The 11169-nt window shown below is 40.2% G+C and overlaps 1 protein-coding gene across 1 annotated transcript; it reads right to left on the bottom strand.

The window, feature by feature from the left end:
- Positions 1-761: 761 nt before the first annotated feature.
- On the bottom strand, positions 762-4576 carry pex13 (peroxisomal biogenesis factor 13). The gene is made up of 4 exons (XM_020087257.2): positions 4191-4576; positions 2493-3214; positions 1925-2047; positions 762-1606 (listed from the first exon to the last, which is right to left on the bottom strand). Exons 1-4 carry the CDS (start codon positions 4262-4264, stop codon positions 1260-1262), a joined length of 1266 nt encoding a protein of 421 aa, XP_019942816.2. The 5' UTR covers positions 4265-4576; the 3' UTR covers positions 762-1259.
- Between the last annotated feature and the right edge of the window lie 6593 nt (positions 4577-11169).

Here is an 11169-nt window from a genome sequence, read left to right on the forward strand (position 1 = left end):
GTTGCTCAGTTGTTTTTGTGCTGCTCTTTTCTGCAAATAACATAATATATGTTGTGATGTAATGCTCACACCGCCATGAAATATTTAATCAGAGGATGACTTTTGCAAGGCTCATGAATACAATAGTTAAGATACTTAACAAAGAGTGGAAACTGACTAAAGTATTTTATCAATATTCAATAAGCATGTTCAAATTTAAACCTCAACTAGACTAACGCAGCTGAACTATTCCGACAGTCCTTGAAGGCAGCATTAGCTCCAGCCAGCTAACATCGAAGCTAAAGTACGAAGTGACTCGTTTGAAACTCGGTCGCAGAAGAAGCGTGTGGTCGACAGCTGTTCTGTGAAAATACAAACTTAGTGAACTGAAATAGTTTGGAAGAAGAAACTCTTTGAGAAAGGTTCGGTCGGACCTGCAGCGGTGACGCGTCCCTGTTGACGCACTGCAGCAGGTTCAGGCGTCCTGTTGCTTAGAGACAGAGGTCGTAAACCTGGTGTTGGTGCAGTGAATCCTCCTGAAGACTTCTGAAAGTGTGACATGTGAAACATTTCCTCGTTTCATATGAATTACATTATTACTACTACCTCCACTACTAAATACAATCATGAGGATAATATTTCTGCACTGAATCCTCCTTACAATTTTTAAGTGACATGAGAATTTTTTGATCTGCACCAAATTACACATTCTCCTAAATATCAGTCCTCGAACCAAAACTGTTTCTTCAAAATCCATGAATTTATAGATCACAGTGGAAAGATAATTTTGAAATATATTTATTTTCAAAATTACTATATTTAATATTTACAAATTACATCCTGTGAGCTGTTGAAAACGTGCAAAATTAGTCCCTCAACCTGGATCAAATCCCATTTGCTTCACAGAGAAAACTGTGTAAAGTCAAGACCACACAATGTTACGTTACAGTATCAAACCAAACACACTGGCTTTGTTTTTACACTGTCACACAATATATCAGCGCACCTCATTCACTTAAACATTAAAATAACTTCTGTCACTGAACATCTTGACATAATATTCTGTATCAGACATGATCTTAAGAACCTATTCTGAACAATTGCCTCAGCAGAAGGTTTAGATTGTGTCTACAAACTACTTTGAGCTTCTCTGTGAGGTCCATGATGTTTCTCCAATAATCTATTATCAGCTGATTATTAGTTCAACTTCTGAGTTCAAGGTTTCTAACAAGTACGGACACACAGACCTGCATGTAGTGGTATGAACATATGCATAGACATCACAAGTCTATCTTCTCATTAATGTTTAGCACTGTGCTGGAGGGCACACTGGAAGCAGCTGGTGTTTCTCTGTACACTGACTCTAGCAGCTCCTCTGAGGAAGGTGAGGTGGAGGCTGACCCAGGGCCTGGGGGGAAGCCTTGGGTGGCATTTGGTTGTGGGTGTGGAGACGAGGCCGTCTGGGAGGCGTGCATGTTTGCTTGCTGGATCTGAGAAAGCCTCTCCATCTCTGCGTGCTTACGGCCTCTCCTCTTACCAAGTACCTTGACGTAGTTGGCTGGGACAAGCCCCGTGGTCTGACTGTCCACGCTGGCTAGCAGCCAGCCGCGCACCCTGGGCTGTTGCTCTACACACAGAGAGAGTAAAAGGTGTGAGCTTATTGACATGGAGGGAATATCATGTTATCAATATATACTGTATATTGTCTGCTATGACATATATTTCTTTGAGAATCAACTCAGAAAATGTTGATGATCAGAAAAACTGATGAAAGCCTTAATAATAAATCATACCCCAATCTAATGTAAAATCTGTTGTAAAATGTGTTCTCTGATTTGCAACATTGAATATAAAGGTTGAATGCATCAAGAAACATTAAAAGATTGATTGAGGGAAACCTGAGGGCAGAAGATAATGGCCGTCAGTCACTAAGGAGCTCTCTCACCTTTAGGGGCGAGGTTGACCATGTCTCCCGCCCGCACAGAAATCTCCTCCTCAGACGCAGCAGAGAAGTCGTACTCTGCTCTGGCCACGACATGGTCATCCTCTCCACTGGCCCAGTTAGTGGCTAAAAAAAGAAACGATGTCAAAGATGTTTATTTGTCATAGTTTGGGGTTTAAGACTGGCTGGATACACCAATACTATGAGATTCACTTTGTATTATAGAATATCTTTTGAGAAATATTGCAACAAGAGTGTTCAAGTTTTCATTCCAAGTTACTGATAAAGCAAGGTGTCATTACGATTACGACTGGAAAACCACTGCAGTCTTAGGGTTTGATGTCCCGTGTTGAGAGGTGATGAGACAGCAGATTTGTATTTTCTTATTATTAATAGTTATTTATAACCATTTATAATAAATTCTGTCTCACTTACATTTCTTTGTCTCACAGTTTTAATACCAACATCATGGGAATCATTACCAATAACATAAGCCCCCCAAGCTCTAGCATAAGGGAAGGGAATTATCTCATCTACGTGAACCAAATCTTAAATGTGCTAAAAGTCTCACCATTTTCTTCGGACTGAGGGCTGGAGCTTAGCAGTTTCCAGATGAGGTAAGGTCCACCCAGAACAACAGCAAAAAACAGAATGATTGGCCAAGATTTGACAGTCTGTTCCTCCATCCCTGCTCCCAACCCTGGGGATGTATTTGTAGCAAGGGCATCAGTAGCACTGTCTGCCCATAAATCCTCAACTTCTGCATTTGATCTCCGCCCCAGCAGCCTCTGTAACCGCCGGTAGAGGTAACGCAATGTTCGCACCAGAGCAAAGGCTGACAAGACTCGGGTGAGGTGTGTACGTAGCCGCGTTAGGTGGTTGGCTACGTCAAGCACAGCACGAAAACTGTTATACACGGCTGAGAAGGTGGCGTCCAGCATCATGCTAACGGAGCCAAAGGCCTGAACGATGCTCTCGATGGACTGGAAGGCACCGCGGCTGCTCTCCTCTGCCTGCTGCACAAACCTGCTGGGGGCAACGTCTTCTTGGTGGGAGAGGCGGCCGTACCCTCCCTGGCCATAGCCACCAACCCCGTAGCTGTAGGGGCTGTAGCCGCCATAAATCGAGCTCCCATAGGGGCTGTAAGAAGAGGTAAAAGGGCTGTAAGATGGACGGTAGGACTGCTGGATGGGATGCTGGACAGGACGAGGGGGAACTGGGGGCACCATCCTGGTCAGGATAGGAGGGCCGGAAGAAGTGGAGGGACCTGAGGCCGGTGCAAAGTCTGAAGACCTATTAGATAGAAAGGTCAAGATAAAGACAGAGGGTTAAAAACATTTTTTGTTTACATCTCTCTCTCTCTCACACACACACACACACACACACACACACACACTGTCTTATTTATGTATTGTATTCTTAAAGGAGGGTAAGATTTAAATTAGCTATGTGACTGATGTGTGACTTACACTAAAACAGACAATAGGTTAATCATTAACGAGGTGTTGACTGAAAAATGTGAATTCATATCACCTGCACTCCTGTTGACACTGTACATAAACTGTTTATAACATGTATAATGTGTCATAGCAACATCTGGTAGAATCATATCACTAATACTGTATATATACCTACCTACTGTAAGATATATTTATTCACTGCTTAACATATACATAGACTTGAGCACTTCTGGTTGTATACAAACTTCATTGCTTTTTGCAATGACAATAAAGTTGAATCTAATCTAATCTAAAAAAAAAAAGAACCCTTGGGGTTAACTCACAAAAACAATAACAAGATTTCTTAAACCCATTCACAGCTTTATTGGTATGAAACTCGTTTTGAATATAACCTACATTATAATGAAAGATTATGACTACGTGTAGTCTAATATAATGTACAGTGTTGTACTCATGATCACGTAATGTAACAAGAAGCAGGGATTAAGGTGAAGTCTGTGTAGAAACACCAGGAAGGACACATGACAGGGCCTCGTCGGGCCTAGCTCAGAAGTTGCTGGACTCAATTCTTCAGCTGGTTAAGTAGACAGAGAGAATACAGTTGGTAAATACACAGTTTATCTAAGTGGTTGACTGCAAAATAACAACTTGTAATCCCCGCCATGCCGCGGAAGTCTCTACTTTATGGTTTCTCGCGCGACAACTTTAGTATTGGCTAGCTAGCAACAAGAGCTAACCAGCTGTAGCCAGTAAACACGGAGCAGATTTCAAGATGGCGAGCGAGCTGACGCGGGTAAAAGCGGGGTTACCTGTAGTTGACAGGCGCAGACATCATCCCTGGAACCCGTCTCTCCCACGGCTTTGGAGGAGGTTGAGAATCCATTGAGAAACAAACGTGTTAAAATGCCACGGACCCCGTCAGACACTGTTTCTGCTGCTGCCTTCCCGGACTCCTCGTAATCCCCCCCCCTTCTGACACCGCCACTGGTGGTATGTGTGTGGACTGTAAAAGACTTTAGGGTATTTTTAAAACAGATTTAACCTGAATCGTGTCTGTTAAATCTTTACACGTCTTCAAAGGTATCAATCTCCCAAAAAATATAATAGAAGTAAAAGGGTTGCAATGAATTTCCATAATCGCAACAGCTCCTGAAGGCACCACTTGTGGTTGTCGGCACAAGAACATGTGTCACGTGACTTTATTACTGTAAGGCAACATGAACTTTAATGTATTTTTATATATTTTAAAATACTATAAACTAAACTACGCTTATTTAAAATACACAAATCCATGAATAATGTTTCACATTCGATAAATAAATCAGACGTGAACCGCAAAATAAACTTCTGTCCAGCAGGGGGTGCTGTCACTTAGCAGAAAAGGCAACTTGGCACCTACAATAATAATAGAGATTTAATAACATAATATCAGTCCAACACTGGGGAGATTTACTACAGCAGTAAAGAGGACATTCAAAAATAGAAAGGAGGAAATTAATAATATGTAAACATAGTGTAATCTTTTAATGTGTCTACTTGAGAGGCTTTTCAAAGTTTGGTGTTAAATTAGATTTGTTCTCATAATGGAGGACAGAAAATCTAAAATCTTTCTCCAATTCTATTATTTTTAACCAACCAGAGAGTAGTTTGTGGTACGTCTACCTCGGATGATTACAAATATTATTGCTGATAATCAAAATCTCTATTCAGGAAATGAATGAACACTTCCACAACCAGGTTGTTGAACTATATACATCCTGCACCAAGAAGCTCAGATATAAAATGCAAGCTGAATAAACAAACTACAGTGATCATGTAACCATGATACATGGAAGCCCTCTGTCCTGTAATGACTCTTTATTTTCTTCTGTAATGCTTCACTTCACTTCTCTGAAATTGCAATCTAAAACAGATATTACATTTAGCCCACACCTATCAGCAGATAAACCACTGGCAGCAGATAGAGACCTGTCTGCTAAACATAATGCTTATAGGCTTAAATCAAAAAGTCACATTGAGCACTGTCCTCCATCAATCTTCTTTTATTAGTTATGTTGCAGCCATGAGATTTGGCACATAATGACATGAGTGAATTTCATGTAATGATGGATTCCCCTTTGGGCTTCCACCAGCGCCCAGAATCCAGCCAAGTGTTCAGTTAACCCTGTAGTGAGGGGGCAGATTGTGACTGAGCTGTGGTGAGCGTGAGGAGAGCTGCTCTTGAGTGCATGCAGTGGGTGTAGGAATGTGGTTTTAGAAGGGAGCCCTGGTGTCAAGTGTTTTGAGTGTGTGTGTGTGTGTGTGTGTGTGTGTGTGTGTGTGTGTGAGTGAGCGTGTGTGTGCGTACAGAGCGGTCACATTAACAGCGTGTAAAGCCGTAGTGTAGGTGGGTAAGTGGGATGCTGCCGTTAGTGACATGATCGAGTGAGAATCTCTGGTGAAGGTGGAAATCCAAAGTGACGGCCTCTGATGTCGCTGTGTGTGTGGGAGGACGCCGAGCTGATGTTGATCCTGATATTTGGGGTTTGTGCAATGCATATTTGACATTTTCCACCATGAGGGCATAGGAAGTTCAAAGACAATAAAGACCATTCTGTAAAAAATACAAATACATTACCTAGTATATGTGGTTTCTGGATGTACATATTCTGCAGCTTCTATCTGTGAGAGATGTTTTTCCGTGTTGGAGCCTGGCTGACTGGATTTGCCCTCATTCAGACACAAGAGCATTAGTAAAGTCCGGCACTGGTTGGTGATAAACTCTGTCTTGCATTTAATGATCATCTTCTTCTCAAAGATACTCGATGGAGTTTAGGTCAGGTCCATGTTCAGGCCTCTCAAGTTCTTCTTAACCACAGTGGAATTAACATTTCTTTATTGACCTGGCAATATGCATGAGAATAAACTTCCCTAAACAGTTGTCAGAAAAACTTTTGTTTAAAACTATTGTAGGGGGTCTTAAAAAATAAAATCAAGTGGTCACAAAGTGTTTAATAAGATAGAAACACTGTTTTCATTTTCTTGACTTTTCTCACATCTTTGACATTCCTTTTAAATATTTAGGATATTTCCTCATCTTCACGATTGTTAAATCTCCGAAGAGAACAAGAAATTAGCATAGCTTAGCATGAAGCATGTAGGTGAGAGTAAAAAAGTGGTGCCAGCATGTAGAGGGAAGTGATATATACAATAAAAACAATCCAAGACTAAGAGTATGTTGAAGTACATGGACATTTGGAACCTTATAGTTTTAGTTTAGGCAAAATAATGCCTGAAAATGTGTGGGAGTTTTTTTTCTGATCACCATTTGGATATAGGAAATAAAACGAAAATAAAGACATAGCAAAATAAATACCAATCTGGGATAATTGCACCTTGGCAGTAAAGAGTTTGAGAAATTGAAATTGAATGCACAGAATATACCTTGTCTGTTCCTGTGGCAATCATGAAAGACCATAAAATAAAGATCAAAGAAACCTTCAGCTTCCCCTATTGCTCTGTATCTGTCAGATCTCTTTTGTTCTTTAGTATAGATTTAGCATACTGATCCAACAAGACCAATGACCTCACTCTTATACAGCATTCCTCTACGTGCTCTGAAATTCCAGTGTTTGTATTTGGTTGAATGCTGTATTTTTTCTGGGCAGCACGCAGGACTGGCCTCAAAGTGATGTGGGTACTTTACAGAGACACATGGTTCCGTGTTGCGCTGTGTACATGTCCTTATTTTGAGCTGCGTACACGGGTATTGCGCAAAATGTAAGAGAGGGGAAGATGGAGGCTAATGCAAAAGTGGAAGTGTCGAGAGTGGAAAAAATTGGTGGAACGTACAGAACTCATTATAGTTTGTTTGTAACACCGACAGTATGTTGACATGGTTGCGTGGCAGCTTGTCAGAAATGGAAAATGAAAAAGGCTGAATTCCTAAAGTGTAAAGTGTGAAGGTTAAAAGTGTCTAACACACATATGAAAGTTATAAAACCTTTAATTTAAAACATTTAGGATGATTATAAAATAAACATTATATCAATGCATTGTAATATTGAGGTTTTGTTTGGATAGGCGTCAAAGGCCGACTAGCTTTATCAGGACATATCAGTTTTATTTTTTCTTATTGAACTATTGCTTGTGTATTTTGTCCAAGAATCTCAGTTACGAAAACATTGAGGCAACAAAACTGATTTTTTAACCATAAGAAATCAAAGGAAACATATAATATATACGAAATAAAATAAACTCGAAAAAAGTTGGTAAATTAGCCTGATCTAAAATTTGGTTTTCAGTCCTTTTTTGTTTCTCTTTGGCATATGCAGACCTTACACTTTTTCTAATTCGTAAAATTAGTATAAGTCAAACATCATTCAATTTATGTTGAATAAATTACAGGAGCAGCTGTTCCACATTTGGCAACGTTAACATAAATTTGAGTATTATAAATTACATATATACCAATAGAGTGGAACTTTAAAAAAGCAATGGAGCTACATATACAATCTACTGTGTATAAACACTTTAACACGCATGTATACACTGTTCAGGTCAAACATTCACAGTGAGAGCTTTGTGGGATTTTCCCTGCTCTAAAACATGAGTTGGGTCTTGCACGAGGAGCCTTTCTAGCTACACATAAGGTACAATACCTATAATTAAAATGTGCTGAAGGAAGTTTGCAAATTGTAGGATCAGGGAAATTGCTCTCAGAGAATGGGAGTAATAACCATTCTCTGTAGGTGTGGGCTCAGTGATTTTACAGGTGCTAAAGATGAATATATAAGGCTTTGACATTGTTTGGGAATCATTCCATGAGTTGACTCAGAAGAAGTGATTCAGATAGTTTTAGAAAATAATCTACAAAATGAACAGACATTTTTGAGCATGTTTTGTCCCTCGGTGGTGAATTATTGCAGAAAATCAAAATCCTTCACATCAATTAAAAAGAATCATTGAATACCATCTTTGGGGCAGGGGATACATTTGAGGTATTGGGGTCTAGATTTGTCATTTAGGCAAAACACTCACATACAACATAGAGAGCATGTTGTATTTGAAACAAATATTCAGATTTTTTAATGTGAATTTTTAGATGCAACGGACATTCTAGTATATCTGTGATAAAATTGGATTGCCAGTCATTTTACTTGAAATGTGAATAAATAAAGAGTTTAACCATTACAATAAAAGTTTCTATTATTAGTACTCTCCTGTTCTACCCGTGTGTGTGCAGTGCAGTTTGAGCACAGCCTGCCCTGTCATAACCTCGGCCTGCTTTGGTGAGATAATAGCACGCTCATTCAGGTGCAGTGTGAGTACACGCTTGTGTCGTCAGCAGCCCTTTGCAGTGAGAGGGTTTGTGTACTTCAAAGGAAGGAGGGGAGAACGGGGAGGAGGCAGAGCAGCAGAGGAGGGGCCTTACTGGAAATAGGTGGCTAAACAGGTCTCTCTGGCCTTTTCCAGGACGTGGTTTGGAAATATTCAAAGAGACACGCTGCACCATGTGTCTGGGACAAACTCTCACTGTGTGTGTGAGCACAGGAGCTAACATGACATCACACACAAACACAACACAATGTACATGCATGTGCATGAACACACCATGGGAGTGTTTTCCTGTAAGAGCTTTCTGTCATAGGCACGGCTCCTTGCGAAAGTGAAATGTCCTGACTTTTAAAGAATTACTTCATCGTTCTACCTGTTAGACGAGATATTTGGTTCACTTATCATTTGCCAATGCTGTTATACCTTGTTTCATTACACAGCCCAGTGATAGTTTAACATCTCAACTATTTATTAACTCAGGACCAGTAAGTGTTGGGTTGAGAATTACTGCCCAAACACCCAGCCAAGCATTAACATCTTCAGAATGCTGTCTTAGAAATAAACTTGGAAATAACCAGGCAGCGATTAGATTAGGCTGTGGCAGTGGACCATGCCACGGGGCTCTCACCACAGCAGCCAGAGACAAACCATTCAGGTTTTAGACAAACCATTCAAGGTTTTGGCATCTTTATCTTTAATTAAATTCACAAACTTTAACTGCCAACTATTCGAGCTGGCCCCTGGCTTTGCAGTTCAGGCTAGTTCAGTCTCTCCGTGAAGTCTGTGCACTTCGCTCATGTGTCTCTGTCCAACATGTGTCCTCTGAGGCAGCTCAGCCACTGCCTTTCAAACCTGTGGATCAATCAGCTAACAGCTCTCACCTGCGCTGCTGATCCTTTGTGGTGCAGGTGAAGGTGCTCTCCCAGCCCCCTCACCTCCACATCGGCCAAAGAAGTTATTTTAAAAAACATAGTCCATCGGGCCAAATGCAATGAGAGAAAGATGAGTATGCTTCAATATATTTTCAGAATCATGTACATCAGCATGGAGTTTTGTTGACCTCCTTAAATCTGCCTTCAGTTATGCGCTGAACTTTGTCCACAGAGCCCCCTAGTAAAAACTCTCGATTAATGTCGGAGTTCAGGAGGAATCACCCTGATAGAAAAATAAAATAAAATACAGGAAAAAGTGGAACCCTTCGTTTCATCTGGTCTGGGATTTCTTCTTAGTTTTCAAACGAGCTTGATAATGTCATTGTTACACTTTAAGTGTGATAAGTTGAACAAGCTGACTTGTTGTTTATTGAATGTGATGACATCATAGAGCATCACATCTTGTAGTCAAGCCTTTTAATAGAAGATGTGAGAAGAGAGAAAGAAAAGTTACTGTCCATATATATGGAACTGCCGAACGTCATGGAAGAAATGACGCCAGCTCAAGCGTGATGTCAAAATATCAATGATTTGTGAAAGGGTCAATGTAGAAATTTGCATTACAGGAACAAACTCATTAAGTACATCACCCTCATTTCCTCTCCAGAAGAGAGAAGAAATCAGTTCCACTGACCTGTGATTCCTTTAAAATATAAAGTGTAATGAATGTATTGTTGGATTCTTTTACAGAACAAAACCCTTAATACATATCTGCTCTACTGAGGATTTTAACATATTTCAGCTCATTGTTTCGGTTTAACAGCTACAACTTCACTGTTCTGTTTCAGACTTTTCACTTCAACCAATCCTGTTTCCAAGTACAGCAAACAGTTGTAAAACAAAAGTAGTAACAAGCTTTCAAATGTACTGGAGCAATTGTTGTGAAGGTCTACTGTGATCTTGCTAATCAAAGGCTTTTTAGCATGAATATAAATCAGAAATGTTGACATTACTGCTATTTAGGGCAAGGGTCAATTACGTTTAATTACAGGAGCATGACGTAATCATAATGACAAGTAAGAGTGTAGATTAAATTGAACGTTCAATGCTAAATGCTGTCAGCAAAGACAAGAGAGTTTGGACTGGTTAACCAAAACCTGTGAACGGATTATTGACAGTATCCTGTGCACTGAGGTTAAATCCGTGTTTGTTGTGGTGCCTGACGACACGACAGGAAGGAAGCTACATGCAGCAGTTCACCTCAGTCTCCTGATACAAGAGAAAACCAGCGCAGCCACTGTAGCACATCCTGGGTTCTTTGGTATTGACTCCTAAGGACGCACTGCCTGTAAATTACCTCGGCAAAGGCGAACGTAGAATTTTTCATGAATCAAGATTAGAAAATTATGATTTATCCTCTGATCATTACTGACATAACTGTGATGCAGTGATGTGTAAGTATGAAACTTCACAACATTAAACATCAGTGTCATTTTCGATGTTTATACTCCACACACACACATCTACAAAAGTTTGCCAAGGCTGTCATCATTTGTTTTCCACTATTCTGACATTAAAGGGATAGTTCACCCCAAAATGA

The sequence above is a fragment of the Paralichthys olivaceus genome, chromosome 14 (assembly GCF_024713975.1).
Source record: "Paralichthys olivaceus isolate ysfri-2021 chromosome 14, ASM2471397v2, whole genome shotgun sequence".
NCBI classification, from domain to species: domain Eukaryota; kingdom Metazoa; phylum Chordata; class Actinopteri; order Pleuronectiformes; family Paralichthyidae; genus Paralichthys; species Paralichthys olivaceus.

Bases quoted from the DNA above. Each gene is read 5' to 3' on its own strand.
- pex13 (XM_020087257.2), bottom strand. From the start codon at position 4,264: ATGGATTCTCAACCTCCTCCAAAGCCGTGGGAGAGACGGGTTCCAGGG. The intron at 3,215-4,190 runs GTAACCCCGCTT...TCTATCTAATAG, and splicing joins TCTGCGCCTGTCAACTACAG to GTCTTCAGACTTTGCACCGG. The intron at 2,048-2,492 runs GTGAGACTTTTA...TTCTTTTTTTAG, and splicing joins CCCTCAGTCCGAAGAAAATG to CCACTAACTGGGCCAGTGGA.